The sequence below is a fragment of the Echiichthys vipera genome (genome assembly GCF_963691815.1).
Source record: "Echiichthys vipera genome assembly, chromosome: 5".
In the NCBI taxonomy this organism is placed as follows: domain Eukaryota; kingdom Metazoa; phylum Chordata; class Actinopteri; order Perciformes; family Trachinidae; genus Echiichthys; species Echiichthys vipera.
Genome location: NC_139830.1, coordinates 28,890,000 through 28,908,465, shown reverse-complemented (window position 1 = coordinate 28,908,465; position 18,466 = coordinate 28,890,000). Strand labels below are relative to the sequence as shown.

The 18,466-nt window shown below is 40.1% G+C and overlaps 1 protein-coding gene across 1 annotated transcript in view; it reads right to left on the bottom strand.

Moving 5' to 3' along the window:
* sorl1 (sortilin-related receptor, L(DLR class) A repeats containing) overlaps positions 1-18,466 on the bottom strand; it is a 104,409-nt gene that overhangs the window by 71,175 nt on the left and 14,768 nt on the right. The window contains exons 2-5 of the mRNA XM_083913918.1: positions 11,019-11,135; positions 8,954-9,088; positions 5,338-5,499; positions 2,302-2,369 (exon numbers count right to left, since the gene is read on the bottom strand). Of these exons, the coding sequence (XP_083770044.1) occupies positions 2,302-2,369; positions 5,338-5,499; positions 8,954-9,088; positions 11,019-11,135 (482 nt within the window). The remainder of the gene's footprint in view (positions 1-2,301; positions 2,370-5,337; positions 5,500-8,953; positions 9,089-11,018; positions 11,136-18,466) is intronic.

The window sequence follows — 18,466 nt, the reverse complement described above, 5'->3', positions numbered from 1 at the left end:
CTCTCGTTAAAAAGTTCATACATAGCATTCGAGCTTAAGGCAGCGAGCACAGAGCCAAACCTGATTTCACTATGGGACCTCTTGTGGGGCCAAAAGCTGTCTGTGAGATGAAAATCAGGACAAAAGTCTCGTAGAGGAGCAACTCACATTTAGGACATGTTAATCTGTATACCGTGTCTGCACATGCAATATCTCGGGAACGGGAAAAACAAAATTGAAACTTATCAGATATCCTTTATTATTTAGATTGAGAAGATGATTCACTCCTAAAAAAAACAACTAAAACACAATCAAACAAACTGAAATTCTTTCTTTATTTTGTTGTGCTTAAAACCATGAAGTGATTTTTGATTTAACTTTGGACTGTTTCTGTCGGAGAACATTATTTGGACCTTTTGAACAATTATTTAAAATATATTTTCTGATGCCGAGTGTAGCTCATTGTGCAATACACTGATTTAAACTGAGTTTGCATTGTGGCTCTGATTATTGCTTGTATAATTGTGATCCTGGTGATTTTGTGTTGAAGTGTGTTCATGTATGTTAACGCTGATTCATTTATCCATGTGGGGATTGACCTTTATTACGACCCTCATCATTAAATTGTCTGATTAAACAATGGCTGGCACCACAATAAAAGAACATTCAGGCAACTAGCTACAGTGCATTGGAAACACATGAAAACCACGATTCCTTTAAGTTTACAACGCTGTAAACCTGGGGGAAAAACTGCATCTGAAAGTCAAAGTCTGCCCTGAATACATTTTGTCACGCTTTGTATACTAATGAGGAAATGTTGTTGTCAACAATGATGTTTTCATATTTTTCCACTGTACCTGTAAGTCACGTGCCTTTCAATTCAACAATATAGTGAACATGAGCCAGGTGAGGCATGTAGGTGGGTGTATGTGTGCTGATAACACAGTACGTGTTGTCTTTATCAGTGTCAGAATCCTGCTCACTGACAAAGAAGTAATTCAGCTTCACCAGGGAGCGACGGCAAACACGTGATCTGTCTAAAGGTGCTTTCATCTAGCACCCACTCAGACAGGGGGGGATACAATGCTCATTTATCAACTCACAAACATCAGAGTGGTTTGATGGTGTTGTTCAGTGCGGTTTCCTCATGTTCCCTCAGCCCTTATTTTTTAGAGTCTTGAGGACTGCCTGTATGCCGAATGCTTTCATTGAAATTTCAAGTAACAGGCTCAGACTGCTGGAGCGTTTGGCATGGAAAAGGGGTATGCAATCACTTATTTCATTGTCTGGTTGTTGGCAACAGTGCAGTTCAATATGCATTTAGAAGAAAGGCTACTTCTACAACAGACCTATCAATTTGCTTTTGTCTGGGTTAAAGCAATAGAAATCAGCTATTTTGATTCAGAGCAGGAGTTAGATTTTCTCTTGTTATTAGGAACAAACTACTAGTCTGTTTATGTTGGAATTAACGATGGGTATTTTCAGGATTGTATTGAGATACTGGTAACAATACCGATACTTAACAATAGTCTTGTCAAAACTACTCCCCATAATTTGGTGCAAAAAATAAAGACATGTAAAGATGAAAAGATTCAACTATTGTTTACCCATCCACTTGCCCTTCCCAAAAGATAAACACAGATAAACACCACTGTAAATATGATCATAACTGCTGCCGGTACATTAATCTACTATATGAACTGAACGTTGACATATTGCTTATTACCAGTGTTGGGCAGATACTTGGGAAGTGCAGTGATCTAAGCTACGAGTTACACTACATAGATGAAGCTTCACTGCACTAAAACTAATGTTAACCCCCAAAGAAATGCAGCCAGCTAAGCTACAGTAACATGTAGAAAGTAGTTTATTACATTGAAACTATTATAACTATTATTGTATCCAGCAATGTATGCATGTCCATGTATGGCAGTGGCCTCACTGATCTTCAGAATTGCACTTACTTGAATAAACAGTTAAGCTGCTCAAAAGCTATCTAATTCAGCTTAATCAGTGTAATCAAGCCAGCCTGAACTGGTATGTATTTTTAAGGTTGTATTGCTGATGATTTGCCCCAGTGCATACTAGGGTGTAGGTCATTATCACCCCTTTATTTTTCATTCATAATTTTTTCATTGTCATCTCTGATCCTTATATAGCGATCACGCAGTTATAATTTAATAAAGCATTACATTTTTTACCACACTGCAGCTTATGCGGACAGTAATTTACTCTGTCCTCCATGTACAGTTCTGACATACAGTATTTACACCCTTCATTGCATACTGTACTTGTCGTGAGCTGAGACAGCGGTTGTCTTACCAAAAGTAGGTCTTCACATGCTCTTGGATCAACACCCATGTCTCCCCAAAGTCGTCTGATTTCCACAGCTACAGGGAGGAAAGGGAGGTGGAGGAGGAGGAGGGGGAGAAGAAGGAGAAGAGGGGGATGGTGCACTGTAAAAATGTAGGTCAAGCTCATTCCTCCGTTTTGGCTCTTACGCATGTCACAAGGAGAACACTGGAGAGCCGTTTGTCTCTATTGTGCTTGAACTCAAGACAAGGAAACCAAAAAAGCTTCCATGGGAAAACCTGAGCAACCAGTAGTTGCTAGACAGATAGATAAATCGATAGATGGATAGACAGATTGATGGATGGATAGATGGATGATATTCAGGACACAATGGAAGGTCCATAGTACAATAAAAAAATAGTATGATAAATACAAAAATATAGCAATTAATATATAGTACAAATCATAAAAATAAACATAAAGATGAAAAGGTCAACAACCTTCATGTATACAAATGGGTGCGCCAATGTCTCCACAGTCTAGAAGAGAATTTGACACACCAACACCAACAAACATCTTCTAATCTTGGTTACCACATATTGAACATTAACATCGCAAAGGTGCTGCACATTTGATAGCAGCTCAAGAGGTACAACCAGTCTTCAACTGAATCATTTCCTACTGATCAAACTGTAAGGAAATACATTTTCTTGATTTTTTAATATGTTTATAGTTAAACGAGTTATACTAGTGCTAGTACTTGTCTCTAAAACTTAGGGCTGAAATGACTCAGGTAACTTCAGGTAATCAGGTAAATTAAAAATCACAGAGGCAAAAAGGCTTTGAATATATTCTGCATTTGATCCAAAGTATATACAGAGCACCGTGTTCGCACAGAGGAGTTGATAGGTGGCATAATGAGCTAAAACTTTTCAACCACCATATAACAAGAAGGAGAAAAGAATAAGAAGAGGACGCACGGAGGACAACACACACAACACAGCTGTCATGGAAAGCAAAATGGAGTAGGAGAGAGTAAGCAGCAAAGAGGGTAGAGGATAAGCCGTCAGAAAACGACAGAAACAATCAAACGTGTGGGACCAATTCAAGCTCAAACTTGAGGAAAACTCTGTGCAGTGTGTGTATTGAAAAGTTGAATTAGTGTATCGAAATAGCACAGCCGTGCGCTTCAGCATCCCATTGCAAGCACCAAGTTTATACATCCACTGGCCTGTGCACTCCGGACACAAGTTAACGTAACACTAACGTTGGCATAAACGTCAGCCGATGTTATTGTTAGTTTAGATGTATGCCTGTGCGAATAAATACATTAATTTTGGCATCATGCAATGGCTAGTTAGCCATGTAAATCATTGTGGTGCCAAGTTTGGGTTATTACTATGGTGAAGATTGCCGTACACCCACTGACCCTGTTCACTGCAATCAAACTTAATTACACAGTGTGTAAAATACCGCTAAACCAAAATATCAGGTGGTGTTACTTTAATAGCAATACAGCCTAAAATACCCCCAGTCAGTTCACTTAAATGGTATTGCAGTAATGGGTATAGGGCAACCTTCTGCATAATAAGTAAATATTGGTCAGTCTTATGAACTTATAGTTATTATGTTTAGGCCTAGTTTTACATGTCTATATTATTTAATATATTTCTCAATTTTATTTAAAGCCCAGAATGTACAATTCTAACAAATAAAAATGTTTGTTTTTTTAAAGGAAACCAGTAACTTGTTAATTGTTAAGAGACCAGTCTTATTATCTCTGTTGTATATAGTATTGCGCTTTAACAACCATTTCTTATCTGATAACTCAATTAATCGATGGAATAATCAATAGAATACTCAATTACTAAAATAATCGGTAGTTGCAGCCCTACTATAAATAAAGCCTCTAACCAAAGATTTTGGCTATAGGACGGAAATCTGATGTTATAAAAACTCAATGGGGTCTCACTGCAGAGCTCCGGACTCTGGGCATATCAATCAAAACATGACACCGTTGTGAAGTAGCATCTGTAGATGATGGGAGTTGTAGTCTCAGTTTAATGTATTAAAGATCTATTAGATTATGGCTTGACATTTATTCACTTTATGTCATTTAATTTTAATGAAATAGCCGCAGTGTTTGCTCTTTGTAGTGGTAACCAGTGTATCATGAAGCATGAGGGAATTAACAAGCTAGCTAACGTTAGTCGTTAAAATATAACAACGAGACGAGAGACAACTTTGTTTGGCTCATTTTCTGTAACCCCTAGAGTATGAAAGCACGGTGGAATTAGCAAGCTAACTAGCTAGCCGTCCATCTCCAGTCCTTCTGTCAGCTCTCATTCGCGCAAAAGTCGATAAGCGGCAGGGAGAGACGGAGGGACAGGTGGGTGTGCTAGCTAGCTAACTTGCAAATTTTACCATTAGATTAGTCAGACTATCCATACAGCTACGTCTATAGCTACGCTATTGGCCGAATTCTGTCATCGCTGGTCAAAACAATCATACAAATTACTTTGTGTGTTGAACATTGTTGTAACATTATAATATTATAATGTATCACATCAGGGCCACTAGATATGTAGACTTATTATAAGCTAAGCTACACAACTTCCACCAGTAAAACCAAAGTAAAAAATACAACCTTCATATTACCTGTAACTTATAAAGTTAGGTAACTAAGCAGCACATACCATGTAACGTTTAATGTAACTGTATCTGTCTAACGTTATATTATTGCTAGCAAGCTCAAAATATCATGTGAGAGAGGGGGTGCTGCTAACGTTATGTTGCCTAACTTTAGAAGTTACAGCTGCATCGAAAGTTTAAGGCTGGGTTTTTTCCTTTGGTGTTATCCGTTGAGGTTGTTTGTTTTATCCAAACTTCATTAATAAAGTAATGAAGCATAGTATTGTATCCTGATGTAAACCATTTCTAGTTTCACTTCCTTCTCCAAGCTGAATATCCCTGTGTCATTCTTATCACCAAGGAGATTGAATCATAAAACAATGATTAGACTACACCCAGTGAAGATGAAGCTGGTGCAGCAGGTGGAGTCTTTACCTGTTTGTTTGGGTGAGAGCTGTCGTAGCCAAGCACTAGGTTGGATCTCCTGCTGTGGAGCAGCAGGTCAGTCGGTTTGAAGGGCAGCGAGAAGCCCTGGACGCTCTTACAGAAGTCAAAGGTGTTCCACAGGTAGTTGTTGGTGGAGTCCACAAAAAGGTACTAAAAAAGAAATACCCAGTTCAGCACAAAACAACACATAAGACATTATTTGAATTAGAGAAATTATGTCTAAGCTAATTTTGAAATGCATAAAGAGTGTTACATAGCAAGTGCTCTATCAACACATATATTCCCCAGCCCAAAGTCTGATTATGTAATGTACTGTACTGTGCTAATCCCACTTTTCCCAGCTCACTTCCATGTGCTTTGTCACTGTATTCCCAGTAACCACTCAATTCTGTGTAAGCAGGGAACAGTACAGCTGCACTGACGAAACAGAATCACAAACATAAGAGAAGAAATAAAGACGTTCTCTCAAAAACTTACAATATCCACTAAGAGGATTTTGGAGTCTGTTATACAGAAAATATAACTGACATTCAAGTAAAACTCAGCTGAATATTTCTGCAGTCTTTAAAGGGGGGGTAATACTTCCATAATGGTAATGTTTAAGCAGCAGAGTGGGTTAAACTCCAAAAACCTACATTTCCCATAATGCAACTCCATAACATGTTTTTGCTAGACCCTCCCTGTCCGGTTAATGCCCACGTCTTTCAAACGCCGCAACTCAAGCTTTGCCATAATTGTGTCGTCTTCAAGCCCAGAGTGAGATTACCCCGGTGACATGGTGACATCGCGATGACATCATCAGGGTTATTTTCCCAACTAGATGAACCTTTGCTAGAGCCGTAGGGGACATTTCACAACTTTTACACAGTTGTCACAGCCTGAGTTATACGTACCACCACAATTAAACCGAGCTTAATGTGTGGAATGTTGGAAAGCAGCTTTAAACCCTTACAGAACACACCATTTGAAACTGAAATCCATCAGTAAGTAAATCCACGCATAGCGACCATGAATGTGACAAGATGGAGGGCTGAAAGAACAGGCTCGCCTGCAGTTACATCTTACTGCCAAACACGATGCTAGAAACAAGGTATCTCAAATCTTATGGATTGGGACCATAGACTGTATCAAAAATGGACTTAGCGTCTCGGTCGAGGCCCGTTCTCTTAACTGGATCCAATCATATTTGCCTCTAGGAGCCGCCATCTTGTCAAATTTTGACTCCTCCTCATTTCCTCTTACCAAAAAAGGGCATTGATGTGACGTTAGGGGGAGGGAGATACAGCTGTCTGGGTGAGGTTTACAGAATTAGCCACATTAGCTCCACCGCCTGGGAGATAGACTAACAGAACACGTTACTAGATAAACGGGAGTGGGAGTCAATGTTGAGATTATTTCCCAGGACTGGGAGGGAATGGGAGTCATTTTTTTGTAACCTGAACAGGATTTTTTTAGAGGGTAGAGACTGACACAGCCCTCCGTGTCTCTAGCAGAGATTACACCGGCTCTGGGAGTGAAGTGCAGGCATCTATGATCTATGATTTAAACTGATATTCAGCACAGTACCATGCCTATACTTTAAAATATATGTCATAGATAGCAGGCTGTACTGCAAGTCGTGGTGCAAGTCTGGCTATTTAATTAGGATAACAGAGCTAACATTAACACGGTGTGTTCCTCAACCATCTGTTTGTACAGTTGATCAAAGAGCAAACCATCTTGTCACTTATGGAAACACACACGAATGATCACAGTCTGTCTAAGTAAGCATGCTAATCCTGAAAACTTGCCTCCAAAGGCTAGCTGTCACTCAAGAGGCCCCGCCCCTAATTATTCATAAACTTTAACCTCCAATAAAATAAAAACTAGCCTGGTACAAAAAAAATTCACCCTCCTCAGTGTTGTCATGGAGATATGACCTACACATACAGACTATAATGTTTTTTTCTGTATCAGGCCTTGAATAGGTTGTTATGCTGTGAAAACGGCCTGTTTAACATGGGGGTCAATAAGAAACTGCTCTATTGTGCAAACTACTCCTAGTGGACACTCAGAGAAATGCAGTTTTTGGCAATTCCTTATTGGATCAACAATCCCAATCAAACCCCCTGTGGTGGGGGTTTGATTGGGACACATCAGAGGGAAAAATAATACTTCAAATTATAAGAGGCTGCAAAAGATGAAAATCAGGGGGAAGAAATAAACTTTTAATACAAGTAAGTTACATTTAGAAGTGATTTAAAGATGATACAGCCTTCACTTCTAAAACTCTGGTGTACAAATGTGTAATCACCTCTTTATTCAAAGTTTACTCTGCCAGCAACCACAGTGTGATTATGGGACTTCTGGGGCTTTATGATATTATGCAGAAACCCAGGGAAGATCCTGCTCTTTGTCTCTCTCTGCCTATCTATATATTGGCACAGCACCGTTGCTTCATCGCTGTCCACTTCTTCTTATCTATTCCCCGTCCCAGACACGGTGAGCCCTGTGAAACCATGTGCATTCTCCACAGACTGGAAGGAGGGTGAGCTTTAATGTTCACCCTGTGCTCCTGCTGTTCTGACTCACAGCAACTAATTAGTAAAATATGAAATCCTCTATGTAATGATGATGCAGCAAAGTCATGGAACACCAATCATTTACTGCCTATGAAGTACACGGGAAAGCAGAGGGCCAGGTTTCTCTTTCAGAGTAGCTTTGGAAGATGAGAAACTGCATCTGAACCCTGTGGACCATTCAGTCTAATAATTAAATACTTTTCAAAGTAAAAATGGTACCTTTGCTTACGTTAAGAAAATATAAAATAACAGTTCTCAGTTCTAACTCAGATCATCAGTTTGCTTGAAACAAAGTGCACTTTGGATCGTCTAACTGCTTCTTCCACTTTTGTGTGTACAAATGCAAAGCCATAAATGCCTTGAAGGACAGACTGGCCGAAGTCACCTCCATTTGAAAGATTATGTTGTCTCGATCCCGTTTATGACCGCTGGCTTTTAGCCCCGTGTGGCAATTCACAGTTATAAATACTTTGGCTTTCAGACTTGTTGGACAATATGACATCCAAACTTGTTTATTTCAAGCATACTCAAGCCTTTAGATGCAATTTCTACATGAGAACGATTACATTCCTTTTGACCAACCTTGAATGTCTCTAGAACTTCATAGGACAATTAAAGTGTGCCAACTTCAATTTCTTGCTATAGAAAGATGCAGGACCTCAAGTTTCAGATTGTTTGCTAAAGGAAAAAGCAAATTCAGGTCTAAAAATCTCCACAAACCTCTGAATTTGGTAGATCTCCAAAATATATATGTGTTGAGGAATGGAGTATAATAAAAACCCCAGATCCTTAACTATTAACAGTACCCAGGAGCACAGTGGCTTCCATCACTGTAAAATGGGAAAAGAATGTTTTGGAGAGAGAAGTTACCAACCCCACCTACTATACTTTGTGTTAGATGCGCTATATGCAGGCAGTTGACATGATAATTCCAGAGACTATCTAGATTATCTACAGAGACTCCTCTAGTGTATGTTTCACCTCATTTTCATAACCTTCCCTGCAGCAGTGCGCCCACTCGTTTCCCAGGAGCAGTGACTTACCCTCCTGTTGTCTGCAGGGCTGTGGTAGAACTGGGAGATGACCTGCTTGTTGCCGTCCTTGGCCTTGACCCCTGAAAGCTGGAACTTGTCTGATACGAGTGTGAAAGTGGTCCCGTAGTCATAGGACATGTAGACCTGGAGACAAAAGGGAGAAGATCGATGACTACACCTTGTGATCCTGTAGTAAGGCGTGCCTCTGCATTATAGACAGTAGATACAGGCTGAATGATTAATCACTTTTATGTCAAAATTGCGATATGAAAGTGTGCAGGTTTTAAATCACCTGAGGATCTATTTTAATGACATAATTAACAGCATCTTAACAGGCTTACACCTGCTGTCACAACACCTGTGAATGTAAGCTTTAGTTACTGTAATAAATATGTGATGTGAATAACCGATATCAGCCTATCACATCAGTATAAGTATATATCTTTTCCGAAATGGTGTCATGTCTATATATATTTTTTTCTATTAAAAAAATCAAAAATTCACTGACACTGAACATGATGCTTATTTAGCTACTTATTTTATTTTGATTTATTCTTTATTACTCAATGTTTTTTTTTAGAATTGGTTGTAAAATGTGTAATAATTAAACCGGTTAAATATAATATAATACAAATATAAATATAATTAAATATAATACAGTTATTTGTTTAGGAAAGCAGCCTTCAGTTTACCTTTACAGAGTCATAACGGTGCCCATTCCACTTGGTAGAATCATACTCTGTATCTTATTTAATAGAACACACATACAGCCTGTAGTTTCATTAAAAGAATGATTTAAATCTAAATACAAAAAGGAGCACAAAACAAAAAATCTGTAAGAAACATCTATATTTGCCTTTAATTCATTAGGCCCATACGTAGATTGTACTTCATTTCTTCTTCAGGACAAGAAATACACTCATAAACAAAAATTAAAGAATTCCATCAAGCTGTAAATAACAAAGAGGCTTAAGTATCCACTCCACTACATCACACAGGAGACAGTTAAACATTTTCAAAACATTTGGCTCTACACTCATCTACAGTGTGATGTTAGGAACAATTCAAATATCTAAGTGCTTTTGTGTTTGGCGTTAACCTGTCCTTTGGTCGGCTGTTACGTTGGGCAAATATTGGAATTAAATTAAAAAATTAAACTTAGATATTTTGGTGATGGATGGTGATGTCCAACTCTTATAGGATGGATGATAACGTTTGATAACCTATTTGATTGATCAATACTGATCCAACATTGATTTGTTTATTTATTTTGAGATTATTTGTTTGGCAGTTTTCAAGCCTTTTTTATTATACAGGACAGACAGGAAGTGAGGTTAGAGAGAGAGAGGAGGAGACGTGCAGCAAGGGGCCGCAGGTCGGAGTCGAACCCGCGGCCGCTGCCTCGAGGACCTTCAGCCTCTTTACATGGGGCGAGTGCTCTAACCACTTAGACACCGGCCATCCCCAACGTTGAATTTTTGAAGTTTTGTGGAACATTTTAGCGGGGAAATATAAACGTTTTATCATTCAAGGTGAATCCAAAGGTATCAATATTGGTATTGCCCTTAAAACCCCTCATAAGTAAATAATTGAAGGCGAACTGTGAAAGCTGATGAGCAGCCCAGGTGGGGAAGTCAAAACAGAAACAGAGATAAAGATAAAGAAGAGACATGCTATGTTCAATGACTGTGCTTGAGGCTTGAGGCTGTGTGTGTGTGTGTGTGTGTGTGTGTGTGTGTGTGCGTGTGTGCCAGCGTGTGTGTGTGTGTGTGTGTGTGTGTGTGCCAGCGCGTGTGTGTGTGTGTGTGTGTGTGTGTGTGTGTGTGTGTGTGTGTGTGTGTGAATGTAACAGATGGAGGGTTTAATCTGTGGCACAACAACCATAACATCACCAGAAACATGAGAAACATGCTACACAAGTGTGAACACACATCCACCTTCTGCTGCGCTGCTGATTTGCTGAAGGACATTGATGACAAGAGGAGAAGAGAAACGGGGGGTTAAGACTGATGAGATACCGTGAGAATGTAGAACAGCCTGTAAAAAGGCCACGGATGTGTTCAGGTGTACTTACGGAGCTGGTTTTTGGCCCGGTGGCTCCTGCGCTGTCTCGAGCCAAGGCTACAATGATATTGCTTTTCTCTCCAGCCCAGTGGACCACCATCTGGTTATGAGAGTCATTCAGGTTTGCCTGCAGGACAAAAAAGTAAAGATGCTCCTCAGAAAGAAGGCAGATTCAAATATTCTCTAAAGTCACATGAAACAAAGTAAAGCAATAAACAAAATGACAAATGTAGCAAACGAAAAGATTATTGCTTCATTGTAACTAGGGTTGTGCAATGGGACAAATATATCTGCCATCGAGCACATTGAAGGTTGTAGTATTTTGGGGAGGTTTTCGGATGTTTCTGTCCCGTTTCAGTGAGGTGCGATATTAGTGATGATCCGCAAAATAACATCTGGTGATTTGCCGTTTCTTTTCACATCAACTCTGTCAATGAAGGATTTATTTGGACCAAACCAGAGTTGGTGATTGTTGCAACAGAGGAAAGACAAACTAAGACATTTTGGTGAGTTTTATTTTGTTTCTCTCCGGTTTGAATGAAGTGTGTTTTAAGGATTGCACAAGGTAATTCAGCTAACGTCTTAGTTCAGTGAAAGAAACAAGGAACTTCAACTCAGAAGGTGTACATTTCATTTTCTGGTTGTTTACAAAGATCATGATCTTTGCATAATATAGCTTAATACTAACTCCCTGTTGATATCCATAAACTGGTCCCTTAACTAATTCTCCCAAAGGCAATGTGCCATAATATAGGTTGTTATTGTGTGATATACTCCCCCTTGGTGTGAAGATGAATAAAGAAAAAGATGTGCTGTTGCCAATTCCTATCACCATTGTGCATATGTTTCACACTTGGGAGGAAGGACGAGTAGAAGAAATCAGCCCGATCTGCTGACAGTCACAAGAATAGATGTTCAGCTCAACATATGGTTTGAATCCGAGGCTACGGCAGACAACAATGACTGGTGTCTTCACAGTAAAACCTCAACCATAAAGCTTGGCAATCTGTAACGATTTAGACCCAGGCACCGAGTCAAGCTCAGTTCACTTATTTCATTTTGGAAACTATGGATCTTTCTTTCTTCAACAGCCCGACTGTCAAACTAAAACAATGTAAAAAGAGAAAGATCATAAACAGCAGCTCAACCAGCCCTTGAGGCATGATGACCATGTGTTAAGGTATGTAAACACACGAGGCTGTGACCGGAGAAAACCCCACGCTGTAGAGCCTGGATCTGCCATAGTTAAAGAAAAAACATATCTAGTTTAATGAGCAACAAGGTTAAAGCTGCACTTGTAAATATTTTACATGAGAAATTTCCAAAATGACTATGCAAAAGGTGTCCCTCATAGTGACAAACACATGACTCTGCACTTTCCCTCAGCTCTTTCCACACTTTTATCATCTTTTAGCTCATTGTTTTGGTTTCCAGGCACAGCAGGAAAAAGCTCAGCTTGGTGCTGCCTTCCCAGCACCAAATGGAAAAAAAAATAGCAACAAGCTGCTAAACGTAGCGAGCATTTAGCAGATAATGAGCCAGATATTTTCATCCCGAATTTGCCAGAGACTAAAACAGCTTTAAAAAGAGTGTGGATTTAATTTATTTTGTAAGGGGAAAAGAAGCGTTACTCCAAATGGATGGCGTGCCGGATGTGTCAATGAGAAACAAACACCCACACGTTTGCTGACAACTTTAAACCATAGACTGTATAAGGATGGATGGCTTGACAGCCCCCAAAAAGTGAAGCCAAAGCATCTGGCTGCAGTATATGTCATAACCCACGCCCCATGTTAGCGAATGGGACACAGACCAAACTAAAAACTCAAAGTACATGCAAAATCATTTCTGACCAAAGATGGTTTCTGTCATTTTAGGTCGTTTTGAATCACACTAATGTTTGTTCAAGTGTTCATGCTTCTGTGGGATATGCACAGAGATATCAGCTGCCTTTCCTGAGTTACCTTATGTAGACTGACATATAAACCATCTCTTATCACTGTCTTAAAGGATGAGCTGGTGATTTTTGTGTATGTTTTATTGTCAATAAATAAATCCATTAGGCAGAACAAAACCAACAGTTGTGTGTGTCATCTCTGTATACTTTTCCAGCCTGCCTGTGCCAAACTCGATTATTACAGATGCTACTATTTAGAAACAGTTTCATTTTTTAAAAGGCTCAGTAATTTGCTAAAACAGCGAGCCGCTGTAGCTTTAACCCAAAGTCACTCAAACAGGGGGGATTAGTGTATTTGTTAGTCTGGTATTTTGATTTTCTATATATTTCACTACTGTAAATATTCATTTCTGTACATTTAAATTTGAGTTTTTCTAATATATGTTGTCTGTATAATATTTGTTGCTTGTATATCTGGAGTTCTGTAACAAAAATCATTTCAGCCTGGGATTATTAAAGTATTTCTGATTCTAACTCTGATTGTTGGGGGGAATAAGGTTTAGTGCGCTGGTCAGTAAGTGCAGCTGCAGAACAGTGCATGTGGGATTGAGTCAGTGTGTGGAGGAACACCCGGTGCAACAGTGTGGCTCATTGGTGCATTTTAATTATTTCTGGGCAACAATGGAGCTAAATGGAGGACGCTATTTGTTTCTAGGACCAATGCATTTTTGCCCATATACTAGACACCTGGCTAGTCAGGCTCCAACAGTATGTGCATATGTGTAGGGACAGAATGTCTGCTTTCATGTAAAGGGTTGGTACGGTGACTTGCTGTAACACATACTAATTATTCCCTCAGTGCATCGCCCATCGGGCACAAAGATCAATAAGAAAAGTAATAGGCTTTTTCATCTTTTTCATTGTCACTGCCCCACCGCCTCATCTCCGTGCGGCTTTTCTTCCCTTATCTTTTATTGATGGTTCTGCGAGGGGGGGGGGGGGGGGGGGGGGCTTCTGAAAGGGCTCGTTTTTGCTTCAAAGGCTTTTTTCTGCACTTTCCTCGCAACTCACGCTGTAGAGTAAACAACACATATCTTTGCTCCCCCCGTCAGCTGTGATCAGACGCAACCCTCGACCCACTTCTCATTTGTATTTTCCACCGTCACAACAATGATGTGGAATGGAAGATAGTACTGAAACGTTGGCATTTGTTAACATGAGGATGTGGAGTTTAATGAAATATTCAGCCTGAAATATTTCAACAGCTGCTGGCTCTTAACATCAGGGTTTTGGATTCATCATTCTGCACCAAGATTCAATACTCTTACGAGGAGAAAGCCATCGAAGAAAAAGGGCAGAGACATTAATATCACCACCCACAGAGGCCTGACATATCTATAAAGTAATACAACAACAACACATGCGGAGTTTCAGGGGGTGGGAAAATCTGGAAAGATCACACTTTATCACAAAAAACTCCTGGAAAGCATCACACATCAGAGACTGATTATATACTGTAGAAGTGAAAGACACGGAAGACCAAACTATGGATATTTCCTTTACCTTGAAGCCAAAGTCGTCGCCAGACAACAGCAAAGCCAACACCCTGCGAAACTAGACGCCAGAACGACACAAATGTAACCTTTTCCTAATGTCATTTCTAAAACAGGAACGATTATGGGCTGCTGTCATGAAGCCAGCTTCACTGATACACAACTTTAGTTTCCTGCTTGTGCTTTAGTCATCTGCTTCCTCCTCGTCTCCATCTTCCTCAGCCTGCCTCCCTCAGGGCTGCCTCTGTAAAATCCAGGGCTGTCTCTCTGGCTGAGGTGTTACTGCAGTAGATCTCCGCATTTTAGGCCTCATTGGGCGCAGTGCGAGGGGGGCAAACTTGTGCCAGAGGCTCCCCAGGCTGACTGCTGAATCTGGAGAATGATGATGACTGTGAAGATAAAAACTATTTGCCCGGTTGCAGCGAATTACAGCATGAGAGTTTAACATTGCAAGGACCCTTCCCTACACTGTCATGTTCACAGGTATTGGCTCAAGATAGAGGCAGCACCGCTAAACACAGCCCATAATGAGATGCATTTGTTAACCTTAAAAGCTGTTATCATCTTCTGCATCACAGCATCTTTGTTATGAGCTCCGTAAAATGCTACTCTAAGCCTGTACTAAACAGATTTAGTGGTTTGGCTCAAAACTATACTTCATATACTCACAGCTCTCCTTCAGGCTGACTGACCTTTTCATGACCTCCCTCACACGCAGGTACAACAGGGACTTTCATGTCATGGATGCCGAGACAGTCGCACATTAGACAGCAGCAGCCCTTCACCTGGGATTCTAACCAAGGGACCTCCGCTTTACAACATTTTTGTGGTCCACTTACAATTTCGAGCGCACAGTGTAAGTACATCATTATGTGTATCTGTAGTGGTCTGTCTCTGGAACAGGAGATCCAACACTGAACACTCTGCCCTCTCCGGCTCACCGCTCATGACTTCGTTGGCTCGTTCCTTTTTTTCCAATGTATATGATTTGGCCAAAATCTTCTATCTCAAATAGGTCATGTCATATCTCAATAACGATATATACGGTATGCTAATGTATAGCATGTTCTCTGCTAATCATAATAAAAAGTATTAAATAATCACGATCATGATAACAGTTTTATACAGTCATAACTAATAATATATATATATATATATTTTAAAACATACTAGTACAGAAGTGGTTTAGCCACAGCGGATATTCTATCAAATTCTGAACAATAAAAAATAACAATATTTTAGTATAAATCAAGTATTAACATTTCATTATCTAATTGATCTCATATCAGTCAGTCCTTGTGGCAATCCAATTCCCACAGTTCTGTTCAAAGGCACACTGCAGAAATGAAAGCAAAGACAGCTTGAGCAGCTAACAGTCAAAAGTGAAACCATGGATAAACCTGTTCTGGTATCGGTTTACAGTGCATCCACACAAACTGAATTCATTACCTCATGTTGTTTTAACGGGAAAGTCAATAATTTGAAGAGCAGTCAGTGTTGTTTTTCCCTTGCCTGCATGACAATAAAAGCCATCCTGTGGGTTTGCAAGTAAACCTATTTAAATGTGAAGCAGAAGCAGTAGGAAATGTTGCATTTGGTCATACTGGACTGCAGCTGAGCTGTCGGTACACTGGAAGGGGAAGCTTCTACTAATGAGCTCAAATTACAAACAGCAACCCTTAAGTACATGTATTTATTGTTTGCTGTGAATGCCCTGTTCATGTGTAGGTAATCTGAATCCCATGTGTGAATGGCGTACTCAACCACGAGCACTTTACTCTTATTACTAAACATAAATATATTCAAATATGCCAACATTAAAATAAAAAATTGACAACTATGAATAGCACGAAAAAAGGGTCTTTTAAAATACTGAAAATCTCACGGATTATACTATTAACAGATGAAAAAATACATCAGGAAACATTAAGTTTTACAAAATAATGTACCAATTAACCATGCATTGACAAATATACTCCAAAGAAAAATGTCTTTGTCAACCTGTGTCAACGTTGCATTACTCTTGTAAGCTGAAGAGACACCTCCCGTCTATGCATATTAATTTAGCACACTGATGAAGCTGCTACATCACAGCTTAAGGTTAACAAGGGTTCAGCATCGGCCATGGTATGGCTTCATATTTTCAGAGCTGTTTGTTTCCTTCTGCTTTTCCTCACACACTGCACTGCAACATGGCGGCTAGTCCAGAGGTGGCTCTGTAAGTGGCGTAGAGGTGTTACTCATCTGCTCCCATCCGTCAATCTCTGCGACAGCTTTGTGGTCACTTGGGGAGTTGGAGGGGGAGGTTAGAGGGAGGAGGCGGAGTCTCTCACACTTACACGCACGATGCATTCCGCCTCACCCAAAGCTATCTCGTGCAAACCCTTCATACGTGACGGAGCAGACAAGATTCAGTAAAGCCAGCAAACGAGTCAGACAGTGCAGAGGGGAAGGACTTTCCTCTTTTCAGACCTTGAGAGCCGTCAGACTGGAACAGTGAGTCTCTCGCCATCTTAATGGTTCCCCACTCTCTCTCTGTGGTACAGTTTAAGGGGAGTGAGATTTATATCTGCACTGGCACATCCTGCTCAAATAAATACAACACAAAAACTACTCAGCAAAATCACAAAGTTACTTAAATTTTTATCAAATGTGTCAGAAATATGACTAAAAAAATTGTATTTGATTTTGATAGATTGGAAAAGGAGTTCTTGGTACTAAACATACTTTAGACCATTTAATTGAATTTAATTGATGGTGTTCCAAATTATGGGTGGTATCAACATTTATTCAACACAAGGGCTGTAACCGTCACAGGGGTTACAGTCCGGTACACGTGCCCACACACAGACTACATGGTATGTAGACTGATGCACATAATGCAGAATCAAAGTTGAACGTTTTTCTTATTTTTCTTAATTATAAAACCTGTTTAAGCACTGACATGACCGATGTTAACATTAGGCGTGTTTCCAATAGCCTCCAGGAAAGTTTCAGGCCGCGCCCTCTCAGATGGCCGTTCACTCGCCATGTTTCCATGACGAAAAAGAAGGCCCCAGAGGGATTTAGGAGACGTATCACCCTGTATGGGTTCAGATCACTGGTGTTCAGCTGATCAGTGATATAGCTGCGTTCTTCCTCCAGAGAAATACAGAATAGTTGTAGTTTGATATAAGGTGGCCCGTATGATTTACAACGTCATCTTATGTACAAGTAACATGAAAGAAAACACTTCACCTTAAAGATTTGAGGCGCTGTATAAGTGTTTTTGTCCCCCGCTGCAGTACGGTGTGTGTGTGTGTGTGTGTGTGTGTGTGTGTGTGTGTGTGTGTGTGTGTGTGTGTGTGTGTGTGTGTGTGTGTGTGTGTGTGTGGTGTGTGTGTGTGTGTGTGAGTGTGTGTGTGTGTGTGTGTGTGTGTCTCAGGGGACAAAAGAGGCCCTGCTCTCCAACAGGGCCTCTTTCTACCTGGTCAAATGGCCTCCTGAGCGACTCACATGCAAATTAGGGGCGTTATTGAAAAGATAGACCCGCCTCATTCAGGGTAGGCGACCATAGTGGAAACACACCTGCTCTGTTTCAACGATAGGCTTGAAAGACGACATGCAGGCTGAAATTCCCAGCAAAGGGCAACAGGGTGTCATTATAACAGAGCACTCTGATGTGTGTAAAGGTCTGTGTGGTTAAACTGTAGCAGACTGGCGGTGTTTGCAGTCGATTTAATGAAGATTAACCCCTTTGTCTGAACATAATGTCATTGTGCGTTGAGCTGGCTGACCAGGTCCTTCCTGGTTCATACTTGGAGTTAACTCATCGTAGGGCTGATTCTTGTCTCATAATAGTGCCTTTAGAGCCATTTATATTCAAATAGAGAGCTTGGTGCAACACAGCAAATAAGCTACAAAAACGTCCTCAGTTTTGGACTTTGTTCCCTCAGTACTTTGAAGATGGTTTGCTAATGGTCAACAGCACAAATTAAATCAAAAAAATCTCAACTCGACACAACAGTT